Source organism: Culex quinquefasciatus, chromosome 2 (assembly GCF_015732765.1).
Source record: "Culex quinquefasciatus strain JHB chromosome 2, VPISU_Cqui_1.0_pri_paternal, whole genome shotgun sequence".
In the NCBI taxonomy this organism is placed as follows: domain Eukaryota; kingdom Metazoa; phylum Arthropoda; class Insecta; order Diptera; family Culicidae; genus Culex; species Culex quinquefasciatus.
This window is the reverse complement of record NC_051862.1, coordinates 115,824,378-115,843,998: the sequence shown is the minus strand read 5'-3', so window position 1 is coordinate 115,843,998 and position 19,621 is coordinate 115,824,378. Positions and strand designations below refer to the sequence as shown.

At 42.8% G+C, this 19,621-nt stretch overlaps 1 protein-coding gene across 5 annotated transcripts in view; it reads right to left on the bottom strand.

Annotated features, from left to right (window-relative positions):
- Window positions 1-1,277: 1,277 nt before the first annotated feature.
- Window positions 1,278-19,621, bottom strand: part of LOC6041385 (E3 SUMO-protein ligase PIAS2) — a 31,478-nt gene continuing 13,134 nt past the window's right edge. The window contains exons 1-12 of one of the 5 annotated variants that reach the window (XM_038257026.1): window positions 18,862-19,070; window positions 17,980-18,143; window positions 17,332-17,911; window positions 17,028-17,268; window positions 16,861-16,966; window positions 16,667-16,795; window positions 16,443-16,609; window positions 16,283-16,380; window positions 16,011-16,200; window positions 2,001-2,099; window positions 1,778-1,883; window positions 1,278-1,629 (exon numbers count right to left, since the gene is read on the bottom strand). In XM_038257026.1, the coding sequence (XP_038112954.1) occupies window positions 1,506-1,629; window positions 1,778-1,883; window positions 2,001-2,099; window positions 16,011-16,200; window positions 16,283-16,380; window positions 16,443-16,609; window positions 16,667-16,795; window positions 16,861-16,966; window positions 17,028-17,268; window positions 17,332-17,754 (1,683 nt within the window). In that variant the 5' untranslated portion in view covers window positions 17,755-17,911; window positions 17,980-18,143; window positions 18,862-19,070 and the 3' untranslated portion in view covers window positions 1,278-1,505. Of the gene's footprint in view, window positions 1,652-1,759; window positions 1,926-1,992; window positions 2,100-15,495; window positions 15,611-16,010; window positions 16,201-16,282; window positions 16,381-16,442; window positions 16,610-16,666; window positions 16,796-16,860; window positions 16,967-17,027; window positions 17,269-17,331; window positions 17,912-17,979; window positions 18,144-18,861; window positions 19,071-19,621 lie in introns of those variants that run through there. The other 4 variants (XM_038257023.1, XM_038257021.1, XM_038257024.1 and 1 more) reach the window with 4 other exon arrangements.

The following is a 19,621-nucleotide window of genomic DNA, read 5'->3' as shown; positions in this document are numbered from 1 at the left end:
ATCCCCCTTGTTGTTGCATCTACCCTTGAAGTGGCAGTTCCTGGTCCCATGGCCCAGCTGCAAGCAGTTCCTGCACTGGGTAACGTTCAGCCGCTTGTTCCGGTAGGCCTGCCACCGGATGATAGTGTTTGCCACAACCTTCATTGCAGAGAGCTTCTTCAGATTAGTGTATCCCTTGTGGAAGACAACAATATACGGAGTTTCGTTTACGGTGGACTTTTCCTTCCGCTTGATGACATGCACCTCCAGCGCGTCCAGCTTGAGATCCCTCTTCAGAAGGTACTTGACCTCGTCCGGTTTCAGTTCATCAGGAAAACCACGAAGAACCACCCGATGATTTCGTTCGCTCCGCCGTTCGTAGGTGTAGAATTCCACTTTCTTCCTCTTGAGGAGCTCCTGCAACTTGTCAAAATATTTGACGGAGAAGCGGGTCACCTTGGTTCCAAATCGGGTTATTTTGTAAATCGGGTCGAAATCAAATTTACAACTTTCCACTATCGCCACGAGCTTGTAAAAATCCGTGGTGTTCTTCACCACCAAAGGTGGTTGCTTTTATTTACCTGCCGACTGGCCGGGTGGTGGAACCGCCGGGCGTCCCCTCCTCCTGCTGGGCTGGCATTATTGTTGTTTTATGTATCCGCTAGCAGGCTGAACTTGTTGTTGTTGAGCAGATTCTGCTCCACTTTTCTTTCTTCGACGACAGCTCCGGTGACCTCAGGGGACTTCTTCCGCTTCCGATGTCCAGGGATGAGTTGAAAATCATCCGTCTCGGAGGTCTCTTCCACCTCCATCCGTCAAACAACTCGAGGCACGCGAACGTTGCCTTTAGGGGCGCACTCCACACACGTCTGTTCTGGGCAAGCTGTCAAACTGCACTGAGTTGCGGCTGATTGCGAATACCAATTAGTCGACTTACGTCTGGGTTAAATTTCCATAAGCGTATGTTGCAACATTGACCGATTAGTCGGCTATTTCGTCAGTCGATTCATCCGACTAAACCCGATTATATTTTAGAAACAGTAGGGTGATTTTTCTACAAGGTAACTTTTTTTGACAGAACCGGACTTGGACTGACTTGATCCTAGTTGTCCCACCTCGCTCTGCAAAAACAAAAAACAAAAAAAAAGGCCTTCGGATAATCGAGCATGGGCTGTATAATATTATGGGCATTTCTTTCTATCTAAACGTAAGAGTTTAACTGCTTTATTTTACTTAGTTTATTCCGGTATTTTTTGTTTTGTCTTATGTTGTTTTTTACTATAATTTTCCAGTTTTTATTGTGATTGTAGAGTATATACCAAAAGTTTCGATACCAAAGTTACCAAAACTAACTTTTTAAAAGAAGTATCGATTTGTTTTGTCCTTTCACATTTTCTCTCTTAATTGTATTCATAATCTGTTCATTTTTCTTAATGCAAATAGCTTAAATGTAAGGCAATCAACTCCGGATCAACTATCAGCGCAGCATCTTTTACAACACCGCCGCCGAATTGTGTGTTTTTTCGTTATTTGGTGGAACCCGGAATGTAACCCTGTACACTCCACTGACTGGTCAGATAGGAAAGCTCCTGGGCTTCACTGATTAGGCGATTGTAAATGTACGACTGCAAATCATCCGGTGGTTCATATCTTTGAAAAATAATCATAAAAACTAAAGTAATTGCGATCAGTGATGGTTGGTTACGAACGATGCTAAATGAAAGTGTGTTTGAGACAATGGCTAACGTCTGAGTGAAGTAAATAAGCCTTTTGCTGTGGTTTTTTTTGTCTAACTTACCTGTTTAGTGCTAGTGGATTGAGTTGTAAATTGCTAGCTTGCTCTAAAGGATTTATCGGCAGTTGATATGGAATTGTAGGCGTACTAGCGGTTGTAGATGAAACATCTGTGTATTTGATTCATAAATTATTGAATAAAAATTCAAGGTCTTTAATGGAATAATTAAATAAAAATTATAAAACCAAAGAATAAAATAATTGGGTAGCGTATGCTCAGCACTTACTGTTGGACATCGGAGGTACACTGTTATTATACGCTGGTGGATTGGGCGTTGACGGCGGAGATGGAGAATCTAGAGAAATAACTGATTGCGAAGTATCCTCTGTAATAGTAAAAGCATACACAGTAGTTTAAAATAAAAAAGTGTTCCCGCTATTCGTGCATTTCTGGCAAACTGTTTCGCTTTAGGTATCGCACAAAAAAATAGTAAATTAAGACTAAAAAACTTTTAGTAAAAATTTAAAAGGCACCAATCCCAAGCACACGAACGTGGCAAAGATTGTGGTTTCATCGTCAGATACTTTAACTGACTTGTTGAAAAGCGTGCCACTCGGGTCGGTACTCACTTTTGAAACAAGTTCTTCAGATTCTCGAGCAGTCAAATTATACTTATACAGCAATTCCATTCGAAAAGTACCTTAACTGAAAAAAAAGTTGGCCATTAGGGTGACCTACATCGTGCTAGTGTGGTTCGAAAAATGGCGATTTTCGTAATTTTTCACAAAAACCAGTTTTTTCAAAAAATCATATTGTCATTTCATCCGATTTTAGCTATCTTAGACACAAGGAAAGGGTGTTAGTTTGGCTATTTGAGAAAAATAACAAGAAGTTTTATAAATCTAGCTTAACATTTGAAAAAGTCGTATGAAAACTTAAAATGGCGTTTTGACCGTGCCTGGACCAAAGAGCCTATGTCTGAAAATATTTTTATCGGATTCCTCAGAAAATTTCACAAAACATATAAAAAAATGGCGATGTCGAATCGTACGTTTCCGAGATATGATTTTTTGAAAATAAAAACTGACGAAATCGGCAAAAAATCAACTTTTTTCACTGCAACTGCGATAACTCAAACATTTCAGCGATGACCTATACATGTTAGGGTACCAAAAGTTTCGTATTTTAATTACGAAAATTTGGTAGACACGGTTTAAACGCCATTTGAAGTTTTCATACGGCTTTTTCAAATGTTAAACTAGATTTATGAAACTTCTTACTATTTTTCTCAAAAAAAAACACATTTCTTTTGCGTCTAAGACAGCTAAAATCGGATGAAAAGGCGCGGAGATATGATATACAAAAAAGTGGGTTTTGCGAAAAATGAACCACCTTAGCACGATGTAGGTCACCCTAATGGCCAAACAAAAAATACTAGTCTAATCATTTTGGCCAGAAAGCCCCAGGAAAATTTTGAGCCCGATCGGAGAACTTTTTTTTCGGTTTAGGCTCTTTTCAAATGGAACTGCTGTATACATATCCTAGAAATGAGGGTTGTTTCGGATATTGATCATGGAAGTCAACTTAACAGGCGGACGCGCAAGATTCCAACATATTTTGTGAAACTCATGGGAAGCATAAGGTTTCACGCAGTAATGAGAAATAAGATGTCTTGCAAAAAAATCCTTCTTTGAATCTCAAAAAAAAAAAAATAAATAAATAAATAAATAAAGCTGTTTGCAATTTATTTTAAAATCTACACAGAAAAAAATTATGGTAATATTACATCTGGGAAGGGGTACATCTTTTATGTCAGAAAAAAGGTGTAATTTTACCTCTGGAAATATGTAATTTTACCACTTTTCTGGTGTAATGTCACTTTTTCAGTCTAAATTGAGGTAAAATTACATCATAAAAGAGGTAATATTCAACCTTCCAAAATTAAAGCTTCCAAATTTACATTATTTTTTCTGTGTATAACAACCTAAATTAAACACGAAACACAAATAGAAACCATTTCCAAAATAACGAAAAATAAAGACATAAAACACGAGCGACAAAAACATACAATGCCGTAATGGCTCACGAGATTCTTGAAAGTGATTTGGAAAAAAGGATTGTTTCTTGTTAATAAAACTACAGTTTGTTAGGTGTTTTAACGTTCTTTATGTATTACTTTCTATACATAAAATAATATTTTACAATGTTCACTTTTTTTCTTATTTTAGAAATGATTTCTATGCTACAAAGGGTTCTTTTTGCAGAGTTTAATAAATTAAAAGCATAAACACAATAATAACGATAGTTGAAAGAAAGTAGAATAAAAGAATGTTATACGATATCAAAATATAATGGAAAAGGATGATTTTGACACATTTAGAGCCATATTTTTTCTGCTACGAACAAAATAAAAACAGATTAATCCTCAGAAATTCGCCTAAAGATCTGCAGAATCCTTTACCCTGAGATACTATAAAAACAACTAATAATATGTTGTATTCCCATACGCGTACTTTCTTGCAGAATTGTGCAGAAAGCGTTATTGTTAGTTTTAAACGCGACGAGTCCCATTTTTTATATAAGAAATGTCAGAGGAAAGAATAGACCTAACAAGTCATATAATGAGAAGCTTCATTTCTTCACGATTCAGCCTTAGTATTGTTTTGAAACTTATGATTTCAACACCATTACAATAGATTGTACAAGAGAAAAACGAAATAAAAGTAGTAAAAATCCAGTGCATGACTCTAAAACAGTTTACTGTGAACAATCTCGAAACGAGCCACAAATACCGTAGCCACTAATGCCAGTTTTCTTTTAGGCCGTTGCAACTATTGACGTAGACTACGTCTTACTCGAAGGTACTGGGGTGCCATTCCAGAAAACCCGGGCCGAAGGCCCTGGAATACTGCGTCAGCCGTCAAACGCTTATATCTTCCTTCCCTCTAATCGAATCGACACGATTTATGTTCCACTCGATCCGAACATTATTCAGCAATTTGCTATCAAATTTTCATTGTTGGCAAAATAGTTTTAAGAAAGAGCGCCAGTTTTCGGACCAACATTCACGTCTCTGACGTCGAACCGGCCAGACCAGCAGCAGCAGCAGCAGAAGAGGACCAGAGCAGCAGGAGAGAGAGGGACCAGAGCTACAACAGAAGCGCGCAATCGCCTTGTCAGCCAGTTGCCTCTCGATGGCCGGACCGTTTGAATATTCTGAGGAAGGGGGTGAGGCCTGCCCAACTCTTCGGAGTTGCCTTCACTCCCCGTCCCTCGTCCGGGACGAGTCTGCAACGAGATGAGGCGCGCGCCTGCTGCCTTCTCGCCGAACAGTTGCCAAGGCCAAGCCACCCGGGACTCCCTTCTCTCGTCCCACTCGAGATGAGTCGGTGAAATGCCTTTCAGGAACGAATGTTGGTCTTCGGGGGTGACGGATTGCACAGCTTTTTGAGGCTGCTCTCGCCCCCAACCCCTCTCCCACCCACCTCATTCTGTTACCTAACATTCATTCGGTTAACGAAAAAAACGTTTTTCGTTCTTCTCTTTCCTTCCTCCATTCTTTGTTGATGTTTGAATAAGGCTTTCTATTCAAAGATTTACCAACCCATTCAAAGTATGTTTACGTAGAGTTATCGAAGTCCGATCTCATGCACACTAGCACGCCATTTGTTTTTCTGCAGGGTACAAAATTTAACCTCAATCTTTTTCGTGTACGTGCACGCAACACATGCGCACGTAGATAACTCTATGGCAGCTGCGGTTTTGTTCGCATTAGATTTGCCATCTCTTTCTAGTGAAAGTCAACTAAATCGGAATTCAATTCGAATCGTATACGAATTCCGTTTCAACAACCGGCACGTACAAGATCCGATTGAGTTTACTGGCCTAAGAGTGTGTAAGTTCTGTCTTGTTGGGGAATCCATTCACGATCTTATTCCGTTGATGTATTTCAAGTATCTAGCTAATTCTTCAAAATTAAGATATGGAACACTCTATGTTCACATATCAAAACTTTACGTAGTCTACGCCATTCCGGTTATGTATGTGACATAACTATTTTGACTTTTTTTCAATGTTTATGATTATACTGAAGTAACTTTTGCTTATTTTTGGAGAAGAGATAGCTTATTAGGAGGACTTTCAGAATATGCAATAACCCAGGAAAATGTTGGCGTCGAATTTGCCAAATGCATCTGTCGACTGTCGATCCTTTTTAGGACTTTTATTTGCACATTCTCTTGCTACTTCACTAATAAAAGCTGCTTTTAAAAAAGTGCATTTAAAGACTGTGTTATCCAGAGCTGTAAAACTGCTTCCAAATAGCCTTTCCATAATTGTGGGATGTAATTGTGCCTCCCACAGTTGTGGAAAACCTGAATTAAACTGATATTTTCACAACAAAAGTTATCATACCTTCCATAATACGTTACTCAGCTTAAGTTTCATTGTGTGAAGTCGTAAAAAATCGTAAAATGTACAGTCATCCCACATATTCGGAACACCCACAAATGCGGAACACTTTTGTGATAATTTGCCATGCCAAATGCAGCTTTTCTGTCCACCCTACTATTTTAGGACCTTCATTTGGACATTCTCTTGCTATTTCACTAGCAAAAGTAGTAAATTTTGAACAAAAAACTCCATTTCGAGACTATTTTATTCAGAGCAGCAAAACACTGCCTCCAAATTGCCTGATCCATAATTTGTGCTTGCCATCATTAGGGCACATAACTTTTTTAACCAAGAGTGTGTCCCTTTCACACCTTATGTAAACTGTCATTTGAGTGAAAGAGATACACTATTATTACTATTTTTTTTAAAGCAAATACAGATCTCCTGTAAAATCATCTAGCATCGTTGCTTATGGGACCCCAAGACGAATCGAATGAGGCTAATACGGTCAAAATCGGCTCAGTCAGTGATGACAATCTCATATATCTCATATCAGATATTCCAGTGACATTGATTCGGTACACATGTCTACATACAGCCAAACACACAGACAGCTGGTGATTCTGAGTAGATATGTTTAATTACGGTAGGTCTACGGTAGGTCTAGGAGGTTTAATTAAAAAGTTCATTTTTCGAGTGATTTTATAGCCTTTCCTCAGTAAGGTGAGGAAGGCAAAAAGTTATCAGACCATGTATAAAACATCACTAAGCTTGAGTTACGATCGTAATATTACGATCGAGAAATCTTGATCGTGAGTCAGGAAATTACGATCGAAATATTACGATCGATTGCAATAATCGCCACGATTATGTTCAACTATCGATTTTCTATGATTTTTTGACCATCGACCGATCTGTAAATTCAATTCAATAGTGTTTTTATTAGAATTTAACTGATCTGCTCCAGGATGTTACACTTGCAATTCAGAGATTTGGAGAACCTTTCAACTGAGATCAATTCATAAGCCTTTGCAGGGAGGATACATATTTCTACGTTTAGATTTTGCTAACTGGGTGTTCTTTTAGGGAAAATAATTTTTGAGAAAAAACCCTAGATCTATGTTTGGCTTAAAAACTAATATCACAGTTGTTGGCGGAGGAGTGCTTCGATGAGCGGATTCGTTGACATCCCACACGAAGTCCTGAAGGTTCTCGTTGCCCTTTCGATGCTTGCATCAACGGTGTCGACGCCGGCCAGCTTGTGTAGATCGTCGGTCGGGTACCACGGGTCCAGGTTGTGCACCATCTTGAGCAGCTTATTCTGCTTCACCTGGAGTCGCTTACGGTGCGATTTGGCGCAGTTGCCCCAGACCGCAGCAGCGTAGGTCAGCATTGGACGGATGATGCACTTGACCACTAGCGACTTGTTCTTGATGCTCAGCTTCGACCGCCGATTCAGCAGGGAGTAGAGCGCTTTGGTGGACCGATCCACCTTCCCGATGATGTAGTTCACGTGCTTGTCGTACTTTAGCTTCTTGTCATGCACCACTCCCAGGTACGTGACTTCGTCGTCCCACGTTACAGGCTGGCCGTTGACGCTGATCGATCTGCGGGAAGGTGCCGAGCAGCACGCCTCCTGGTGAAGAAGATGGACTGGGTTTTCCCAGCGTTCAGCTTGATGCGCCACTTCCGCTGAAACTCCTCGAGGTTGTTCTGTGCCGCTTGTAGGTGGGTGACGACGATCTTCGGGTCCTTGTCCGATGCCAAGTATGCAGTGTCATCCGCAAAGAATGCGTACGACACTCCATCGATCATCGGCACGTCGGAGGTGAGGATGTTGTAGAGAGTCGGGCTCAGCACTGATCCTTGGGGCACGCCGAAGGGGATGTTGTGGACGGAAGAACGCTCGCCATTCACCGTCACCGTAAACGAACGATTTGTCAGGAACGACTCGACGATCTTGACCAGGAATGGCTGGAGGTTCGAGCGGAAGAGCTTGTAGACCACGGCGTCCTGCCACACGGAGTCGTAAGCTTTTTCGACGTCGAGAAGGATCATGCCGGTTGACTTCCCCGCCAGGAAACCGCGCTTCACCATCTCCGAGATACGGGCGAGTTGGTGCACCGTTGAGTGCCCAGGCTTGAAGCCGAACTGCTCGTGTGGAATGAGTTGCTCCGTCTCCAGGTGACGGTTTATCCGGACGAGGATCACCCGTTCCAGGAGTTTGCTCAGGCTGCTCAAAAGGCTGATCGGGCGGTAGTTACCTGGATTGGTTATGTCCTTGTTCGCCTTTGGGATGGCGATCACGTTCGCGTGTTTCCAGCCGGCCGGAAAGTAGCCCAAGGCCAGGCAAGCGTTGAAGATTTTGGTCAGGACGACCAACCCTTTTCTTGGCAGCTGCTTGAGGCACGTATTCCGGATTCCGTCTTGCCCAGGAGACTTCCGGTTTTTGAGCGTGCGGATGATCGCCTTGACCTCTTTCGGTTTAACAAGGGCGGCCGGAGGCACGGGAGGAGTTGTCGCTCGGATGTGGCCAAGCGCGTTCTCCACAGCAGCCGATGTTTCGGGATCACCTGGTTGCTCGTTGTTGTGGGCAGCGGCGAATGCACTAGCGAGCGCTTCGGCTTTCGCTGAAGGGCTCGCTACGAGGTCTCCGTTGACGTTCAGCGGGGGACTGTACTTGACCGTGTTCCGGAGGTTGCGGGTAAGCTTCCAGAACTTGTTGCTGCCGTTGTCCAGCGTCCTTAGTAAGGAGCCGAAGTTTTTGTAGCGGTGTTCGGCGCTTTTGGTGCTGATGACGTTGTTCAGGTGGGTCACCACCGCTCCGATGAGCGGGTCACGTCTTCGGATGAACTGCCTACGCCGTACGTTCCTCAGCCGGATTAGCAGCTTCAGCTCGTCGGGAATTTCTTTCTTCTGAGGTAGGATCCTACGCGAAGGGACAGCGGATTCCTCAGCAGCTTTCAGGATGGCGGTGAACTTGTCGATGGCGTCGTCGATTTTCTCCGAGCGATCCAAATCGTTGATCCAGCTTGCGTTAAGGTCGACCTCCCGCTCGATCGAGCGAGCAAATGTACTCCAGTTCGCTCTGTCGAAGCATCGGACGAGTCTTCCAGCCGGGGCGACTGGAACGTCAGCGTCGATCTTAAAAGTGACCGGCAGATGGTCCGACGACAGTTCGACGTGCGTTATCGGCTTCGACATCTGCACCAGGTTGTTTGAGATGACCAGGTCCAGCGTGGAAGGCCTCCCTCGTCCAGCGGGGCAGCGGGTGGGAGTATCCGGAGCGTGTATGTAGATGTCCTTGGACTCGTACTCTTGGTGCAAGATTTGTCCTGCTTTGTTGGCCCTGGCACAGTTCCACATCCTATGTCGCGCGTTCAGGTCACCCACCAGGAAGACTGAGCCATCGATGCTGCTGAGCTGCCGTATTTCGCGTCGGAATTGACAAAGCGTTGCCCTGCGGGTCGAGCCAGGGTAGTAAACAGCAACGATGTTCACTGGTGCGGGATCCACTTTGATCGTGACCCCAACGGACTCGATTGCCCGGGTCGAAGTTTCGAGCTTGGAGTACTTTATCCCGTTACGCACCAGAAGTGCAACTCCTCCCCCTCGAGCAGCATCCGGTGTGTTACGGTCCGCGCGAACAATGGTGTAGCTTTCGTGGTACACCGAGTTGTTGAGCTGCAGCCAGGTCTCCGTGATTGCAGCGATGTCGATTTCGTGAGCTTCGAGGAAGTGGAAAAATTCCACAACCTTGTTGCGGATGGAACGGCAGTTCAATTCATCACCTTCAGCGAGCTAAGGTTGGCCATTATAAACAAACTTGATAATGAGCTCGCTGAGGGCGAGGAATTGCATGGCCTTCGACTGGCAATTCGAAAGCCTAGTGAAGAGTTCACTGGCTAGGCACATGAACTCCTCGACGGTGAACAAGGTTGACGACTCGGGCTGGCCCTGCACTGCTTGCGAGTACGAGACCCCAGGATTCGCGATGCTGCCGAGCAGCTGGCTCAAGTCACCACCCGGTGGCCTGGGAGCAGGCGCAGGAACTGCAGACACCTTCGGAAGGTTGCTTCTGCCGGCGGGACTCGTCTTCTTTTTGGCCTTCAAGTCCTGCAGGTACTTGAGGCGGGTGGGGCAACCCATGTAGTTCGCTGTGTGATTTTGGCTGCAGTTAGCACAACGGATTTGTGAGCGGTCGTCGTTGACCACGACGTCGGCTCGCGCGGGGAGTGCGCATGCGGTCGTCTGGTGGCGCTCACCACACTTCACGCACTTGGCCTCCAGATGGCAGTTTCTCATCCCGTGGCCGTACTGCTGGCACCGGAAACACTGGACGACGTCCGACTTCTTCTTGGAGTAGTGCCTCCAACGGACGATCACGTTGAACAGCGCCTTGATTTGTTGCAGCTCCTGAAGTTTCACGGTTCCCTTCTCAAACTGCAGCAGGTATAGCGCGTAATCACCGTGCTTCGATTTCCCCATCTGACGCACACTTGTGGGACGAAGAAACACATCTTCGAGTTCCCGCCTAACTTCTTCTACCGGAAACACTGGCAATCCGGAAAGGACGATTTTCACCGGGGTTTCATCACTGGTCCCGTGGGTGTAGAACTGGACATTTGCCTGCTTCAAAGTACTCACCACAGAAGTAAAGTGGGATTTAGTCGACACCCTGATCTGGATGTACCCTTTGTTTACCCGCAGGTGATAATCGTCGGCGCCCAGCTGGGTTGTTGACATCAGTCGATTAAGCGCTGGGACACTGGAACCGTGGACGAAAATCGGCGGACAGCGTATTTTGCGGGAGCAGGAGGCGGATTTTTCACATTACTACCAGCAGCATCACCACCAGCAGCACCATCACCAACGGCAAAAGTTCCACCACCGCCGCCATTGTTTACGTTTTCTGCCTCATCGCCGGAGATGTCGAAGTCGAGCATCTCGAACTGATTCGCCGTCGGGAATCCTCCGGAAGACCTCCCGGGTTGGGTCAGTGGCCGATGTTCGTTGAGCTGGTCCGAAATCGATGAGATACCGCCGGTGGAATTTCTTCGGCGGCGTCTCGAAGACGGCGGCGTCACCACCTTTTCTTTCTGCTGTTTGCGGGCCTTCTTGTAGTCCACCCGCTGCACGATCTGCGATGCACTATCCCGGCCGGAATCGCCTTCGCCGGGCAGCGGCGGCGGCTTGGGCTGCTTTCGTTTCCCCAGGGTGCTGGGTAACACACCGGGAGCACTAATAAATTAACTTTCGCGAGAGCTACAATTCGACGACGATGTTTACGCGCCGACGGTGACAGCTCGAATCTGACCGATCTGTAAACCGTTCCGAATATGTGGGATGACTGTACTCCTGTACTCGATACATCAATCGAAAGATAACAAGCAAAACTTTCACAAGAACGTAAAAGCAAATCGTTATGTTCGTTACCTCGCAATTCGCAATTTTTAGTGTAAGAACGGGCCTTGACCGATCTTATGCACTAGGTTTCCGACGAACACGCACTGCCCTTACACCTATATCTCACCCTTGCTCTGAGTCAGTACGAGCAACACGCTAGAACACGCTTTGAGTGTTCGTGCCAGGCATGCACACTAGAGTGTAACAAAAATTACTTTTTGGCGGGCATTCAAGGGTTTGTTCCGGTGGGCATACTAAGCCCAAATCCAAAATATGAGCTTGATTGGACGTAACAGGAGCTGGCGCTCCGCCCTTCATTTTTAAATGGGATTTAACCCGTAAAAAAAGAATTTTTCAAAAATGTCACTTTTTAAGGCATTTTGGCCACCAATGCGTTTACCAAAAACATCACTGGCGTGTAGGCCAGATCCTTGCGCATCTTTTGGTATATATAACATTGACATTTGGAGCACCCTGGAGCTCGGTACAGGCCTTCAAAGTTTGGCATTTTTTCGAAAAATCGGTCCCGGCAAAAAAGATATGCGTCGCGCCTCGCGACGCCCTAGACGCCATTTGATTTTGCCGGGACCGATTTTTCGAAAAAAATGCCAAACTTTGAAGGCCTGTACCGAGCTCACTCTCATCAAAAATATATAAAACGTTCAATTTGACTTAGATAGAAACCTATAATTGTTCTAAAAATATAAGTATTCTATTTTAATTTGAAAGTCATAATGACCCTTTTATGAACTGACCCTCAAACTAACTTTACACTTAGAAACCGGGATTCGAACTCATGACAGTTAGATAACGAATCTGATTCAGGTAGACACAATGTTGAAATCGGAGGATCAAGGTTATTGCAAATATTTAACAAAGCTTTTGTCGGACGACCCTCCCCTCCCCAATTACCAAAAATTGGCTCAAAAGACAAGCAGCAAATATATTTATAAAAAATCGAAAAATCAATGGAATCATTTGAGCATGTTCGGGTTAATTGAAAATAAATTTTATTTTTGTAAATTTTCGATGAATCAATGTTTTTCAACAAAAAAAAAATCGTAGAATCTTTCTTTTTTTTTAAATTATAACATTTTCTATCGTTGAAATTCTAGCTCTAAACGATTTTTCATTAGTCACACTCGATTTAAAAATAAAATTCCCCGTTACATAAATTGATCAGTTTACATGACACCACTTTGAAATATAAATACAAAACTATTATTAGTAACAAGCTCTTCCCGGCAAACTTCGTTCTGTCCTTTTTTGGTTTCGTGACGTTTCATGCTTGTTTGCTTATTCAGCCTCCAATCTGCAGCTTTTCCGGAATCGGTTCCAGAGTGGCCAAAGTGTCAATTAGATAGCGTAAGAACCTTCCTTGGGCTTATACGAACCCAACGCAACAAAGAGCACCTCGATCCGACGCTCCGTATTGAACTGATTCGCGTTCGAACAAAACCGTCGAAATTTTATATATATATATATATATATATATATATATATATATATATATATATATATATATATATATATATATATATATATATATATATATATATATAGCAATTCCATTTGAAAAGAGCCTAAACCAAAAAAAGTTCTCGATCGGGCTCAAAATTTGGGTTCCAAAATAATTAGACCCGTATTTTTTTGTTTGGCCATTAGGGTGGCCTACATCGTGCTAGGTGGTTCAAAAATGGCAATTTTCGTCATTTTCGCAAAACCACTTTTTCTAAAATATATCCGCGCCATTTCATCCGATTTTAGCTGTCTTAGACGCAAAGAAAGGTGATGAGTTTGGCTATTTGGGAAAAATAGTAAAAGTTCTCTAGCTTAACTATTGAAAAGTCGTATGAAAACTTAAATGGCGTTTTGACCGTGTCTGGACCAAAGAGCCTATGTCTGAAAATATTTTTATCGGATTCCTCGGAAAATTTCACATAACATATCAAAATTGGCGATGTCGAACCGTACGTTTTGGAGATACGATTTTTGAAAATAAAAACTGCGACGCGCCACGCGCAAAAACGGGAAAATGACGAAATCGGCAAAAAATCAACTTTTTTCACTAAAACTGCGATAACTTTAAAATTTCAGCGATGACCTATACATGTCTGGGTACCAAAATTTTCGTAATTGAAAGTTATCGCAGTTTTAGTGGAAAAAGTTGATTTTTTGCCGATTTCGTCATTTTCCCGTTTTTGCGCGTGGCGCGTCGAAAAACGCAGTTTTTTTTCAAAAAATCATATCTCGGAAACGTACGGTTCGACATCGCCAATTTTTTGATATGTTATGTGAAATTTTCCGAGGAATCCGATAAAAATATTTTCAGACATAGGCTCTTTGGTCCAGACACGGTCAAAACGCCATTTTAAGTTTTCATACGACTTTTCAATAGTTAAGCTAGATTTTTGGAACTTTTTACTATTTTTCCCAAATAGCCAAACTCATCACCTTCTTTGCGTCTAAGACAGCTAAAATCGGATGAAATGGCGCGGAGATATGATTTTTAGAAAAAGTGGTTTTTGCGAAAATGACGAAAATTGCCATTTTTGAACCACCCTAGCACGATGTAGGCCACCCTAATGGCCAAACAAAAAAATACGGGTCTAATTATTTTGGCCAAGGAACCCCCAGAAAAATTTTGAGCCCGATCGGAGAACTTTTTTTTTGGTTTAGGCTCTTTTCAAATGGAATTGCTGTATATATATATATATATATATATATATATATACATAGAAGAAGATTACCGAAAATGTTCAAAAAATAAACAAAAAAATAACGTATAGATGTACTTTCCAGTCCTTTAAATTAAAATAATTTAGTAAATCTGGCCCGCAAGCTCAATTGAGCTTTAAATTTAAACATTGAGCACCCCTGACTTTAATCATTCCATAAATTGACGATGACGACATTTTAACATCATTGTTCGACGATTTTAGAGCAAGTGGTTGTGTGTTTTTAGCAGCTGTCAGTCATTCCAACGGAACACTTCAATTCGAGCAGTTTTTGCTTGTTTCTACAACTGACTGATTCAAACGTCAAAGCATACAAATTTGCTGCCGGATCTTGTTCAAAAGACATCCCGTCTCAAGTAGGACATTATCGGGTCTTTAGGTCCTACTAATTTCCCTGTCAACTAAAATCCGTTTCTGAACTCGACAGATTGTTTGCTATCATCCTGTATTAGTCTGCAACACAATTAACTTTGCGAAATTTTCCTTGAAACTTAATTTAGACACTCGATGCGCGCCAGGCCTTTCTATTTCACCGTATAAAGGGTATCTCTCTTTATTCTTCCGTTCATTCTGAAGAACATAAATTTTAAATTCTGTGAAATGTTTGAGATCCTGTCGAAACCATGCGCTCGAAGATTCTCGGACAATGAGATGCATATGTTTACATTGTTTTGAAACCTGCATTTTGAGGTTTGAGTGCTTTTTACTTCCATTGCAAGCAAATTAGTTTATCATCAAAATCTCTTAATAAATATAGCTAGTGACCATTTTGAAATCCACTACACACAACCTTGGGACTCTAGTCAGAATGTGGTGGTAATCACATGTCACTGTGACGAATCGTTAAAGCAAAAGTCAACAACGTTCGCGAATTCATCGTTAAATCATGAAATCAACGGTTCATTGAGGGCCGTTTTTACCAGCTCAAATGCATTTAGAGACACGCACGGGATTACATTGAAAATAAACTAAGAACTTTAGAAAAAAGTGCCCTCCAAGAGCACTCGCTGTTCATTTTGCAAGTGGAATCGACTCATGTGGAAAATCTGTCAGAGTTTAACTTCTAGATAGCTACTGACATTTTCAACGCCTTGGACGAATTTAGAAAAGCATGCAGCACAAATTTGGTTTAGTTTTAACATTGGTAAGAATAATAATAATAAATAAATTAACGTTAAAATAACGATGCCAGTTTAAGAGAAAAGGAAAAACAACAAGCATCAAACAGGAAAGAATTAAACGTACTTGTGTACGGTGTTTGCTTTAGAACTGCCTTTTTCATTCTAATTCGTTTCACTATCCATGAGCTCTTCGTTGATTATAATGTTTTCACTGTCGACGACCTCTTCTGAACCAACGACTGTTTTGTTTTGTTTCATTTTCGTTGGTTTGTTTAACAAATGTTACCGAGCCGTGCATTGCGTGAGAAGAGGAAAAGAACAAACAAGAAGGTTTAAAATTTAGTCATAATTTCATCATCATATACGTAAATACTAATCATCAAGATCAACTTAAAAGTACAAACATTATTTCTCCAGAAGGAAATGCAAAAGAGCGATAACTGCGCATACAACGAAAAATCGAAACCAACAGTTCAACAGAGTTCCAGAATTAATGCATGTTTAACGAAAAATATTACACAATTCTAGCCATTTTACGTCGCGTCCGGACGGAGGACGATGTAGAATCTGGTGCGGAATTGGTAATTGGCTGTGAAGTAGTAGTAGCGGTTGTAGAAGTAGTTTGTGGTTGCGACCTACCATTCGTTTTTGGCTTCGTTACTGAGGACGAAGACGAGGACGATGCTGCCGGGGCAGGCGTGGCGGCTGCGGTGGCCACGGCGGCACTCGAAGCACTTCCCGCGCTGCTCGCTGTGCCACTAGAACGCGTCACAACTTTACGCTTCAACGGTAAATCATCGTCGTCGGAATCGCTGAGGGTTAAGTCAACCTGCGTGTGGGAGGGAGAACGAAATGATAAGAATGTGTTGCTTGAGAGAGTTGGATTTGCATTTGTAGAAGGGATCCCGTACCGTATCGCCAGAGGCGGCTGTCGTCGAGGTAGGCTCGCTGCTGGATATTACGCTGGCTTGGCTGATGCTGGACTTGGGTGGATCGGTAGTTATGACCTCTGCAAATTAAGATCAAGCGTCAGGTACATTTGGGATGGAACAGGAAAACTTTAAAACTTACCAATGTCATCCGAGATGACCTCCACTTTTTGAACTGGTTTGCTGGGCGTGTCGACGCTGCAGGTGTCGTTACTCTTGACGTGCGTGCTCCACGATCCGTCCTTGTGCAGCTGAATCTCACTGTCATCGCCGGACAGCTTGTTTGAAGCCAGAACTTCTTGGAAGTAGCTGCAAGTACGTGCTTATGGAAGGTTAAGCTTTCACACTACGACTCAGTTCGCTTACCCATCGATTACTAGATTATCGTAGAGAGCGGGTTTGTCGCAGACAGGACAATTCCATGTCGGCTTGCGCTCGTTCATCTGCAAGTACAACGAAGCATCAAAGCACTGAAGATGCGAACACGTTGACGATCTGCAAGATAAAGAAGATCAACTTGAGCTTTTATAGTTTTAAGGATCAAGTTGGGTTGTACTGACCTGCAAGGCGTTGACATGCGCATCTTGCCCAAAGGACAAATCAGAGAAACCTTCAGCATTGTGGTGGCAATCTCGCAGTCGGCATCTTCGTTCAGCTTTTCTTTGACTGTAATGTGAGGGAGAGTGAAAATTGATTGAAATAATTTCGTAGATCGTAGACTACATACTCAGCGCTCTTGTGTAATCGGCCGGTTTGACGCCTTTGGTTTTCATGCGCTGCAATAGCTGCGTGGAAGTCAACTTGCGAACCAGGTAGCATGCAGCAGCGTAGCCACGGTTGTACTCCGTGCACCAGGACACGGCAATGTGGTTCGCCACGATCGGCGACAGCTTCACGTTGGGCGTAATGTTGACCGGCCGCGGAGGACGCTTCGGTTCGACGCCCGGCTTATTGGTTGGGATTGGATTCTGCCAGAGCGATAAGAGAAGATTTAGTTTACATGTAAAAAAAAAACAGATTGACTCTCTTACCGGAAGAGGGCAAAGTTTGTTGTTGACTTTGACTACAATATTCGGAGGAAAGTAGTCCTCCTGCTCGCACGAAGTCTCCAGCAGGCAGAATCGCAACTGCACCTGGATGGTGTGCTCAATTTTGTTTGCGTTGCGAATGTCCCGATTGGTCGCAATGTCCGTGGCCTGCTGAGGAGTCAGATGGAAGAAGAAGGACCCTTCCTGAACGCGCTGCGTCGTGTTGCTCGGAACCAGAGTGGCTGGCTTTAAAAGTGTGGCCAATACATCGAAGAAAGCCAACTTCTTCAGCTTCACGTCCGGATGGATCGGATAGCCGGGATTCGGCGTCGCATCGGGGTACGGTATGGGAACGATGCCGTTGGTGTGCATTTGTCCGCCACGGTTGTCACTTTGGACTGCGTTAGCATACTGTTGCTGGTACATGCTCGGCGTCGCACGCGAGATTGCTGTCTGAACTGGTGCGCTGATAACTGAAGTGTTGATGTGCACTTCGGGTGGCGGAACCGCAGCGGGGGGAGCCTTACTAATGATCACCGATGGCGTCTCTGCAGCCTTGGCAAGGGCTTCAGCTTCCTCTTGTCTGAAACATCAAATTAATTATCAAATTATTATCTTATCTGTGACAATCCTGTTAAAAGAAAAACTTACGCCCTTTTATGCAGCTCGCGAACCTTGTACTTGAGGACCGATATATTCTGGCGGACCAAAATCAGGACACGCTCGATAAGTTCGCTTTTGCGGCCGCTACGGCTAATGTTATGCTCGCCAAGCAATTGTTGCAGATCAGAAACACGAAGCTGATGCACTAGGTCCTGCAAAGAGACAGTTTTAGGAGAATAATGTTATTTTTAGTTGGTAGTTGCAATTTTACAAGCAAAGGTTGACACTGATCAAACACAATTTTAAATCCGTGGTTCAACTTTTTATAAGTGAATTGGTTGGGTTTATCCAAAGACCAAATTAGTCAATATTTTTTTACATCCGTAGTTTGATTGCCATTATAAAAAAAACACAACGCTTTGAAAAAATAAATTAAGTGTAAATCAAAAGTATTGTTATTAAACTACAATAAAAACATTTAAAACAAACATAAAAAAAAATTATACCCTAATAGTAACTTGTAAAGTAAGTATGAACAATAAGTTTGTTGAGTTACCTATATAAAAAATTTCATGCATCACTGTTTCTTCATCAGATTTCAAAAAGGTGAGGATCATCTTAAAAAACTCAAAATACTTTATAATCATGATTTGTATCAACTTCCCTGGGGTCTACGTCATTGATGGATGATCATCCTATTAATAATACAATATATACAAAGCCACTGCAATTTTTGGTTTACAAACCAAAACATTGCCAAGATTGAGTGAAAAAATAAACAATACCCAAACATAGAAAATGTTCAAAATGCGGAAACAATTTGTAGAATTCAGACAAGAAAAAAAAGCTGTGCATTTTGTCCTCTTATTTTTTCGGAGGGGGGCAGACATGATTGTTTTCTAGCCCGCCAGCCCTGCTGCAAGTATGTACCTGAGATGGGCCAATTTTAGGTCAGTAAATCACGGCTAAAATAGCCATTCCACCAACTTGTTTCTATCCACGGTGCAACGCGCATTTACTAGCAATCACTTTTAATCAAATTTACCGGAAAATCACAAAAAAAAAAACACTAGAAACGCACATTTTAATTTCCCGAAATAAAAAGTGGAATCGCTTTCATTCGTGTCTCTTCTTTTTCATTCCTTCTCTGCCTGAAAAAGTGTTGCCAAACGCATGCACCGGCGACCACACAAACACAAACGATTGCGAGTACACGCTTGTCTGGCTTTAAACAAGTCAGGGAAGCTCAAGCTTGGATGCCGTTCTACGCATAATTGGGTTCCAAGGCCAATGTTATATTAGGCATACAAAATGAAGCCAGAGAACTTTGGAACTATCGAGAAATTAAAAGTGCATCATGGAGTTAAACTGTCTGTGCAGTTGCTGTGAAGCATAACATGAATTTTCATAAAGTTTAACTCCATGTTACCGGCTCACATCTCTCTTTTTAATTTCTCGATTCATAAACCACGGGGACACGATTTCGGGTATTGTTTTAAATAAAAATCCAATTGAAATCCTTTGCGGTCTTACAAAGGGTCATAAGGGTACTCAGAAAAGTAAGCCTTATTGTGTGAACAATATTATAACTCTAAGCTTAATTTAAGGACCCAATTAATCATCTGTCACACTGTGGTCCACGAAACTTATACGCAAAATCCCCAAAATCCAGATAACACAGATCTGTGTA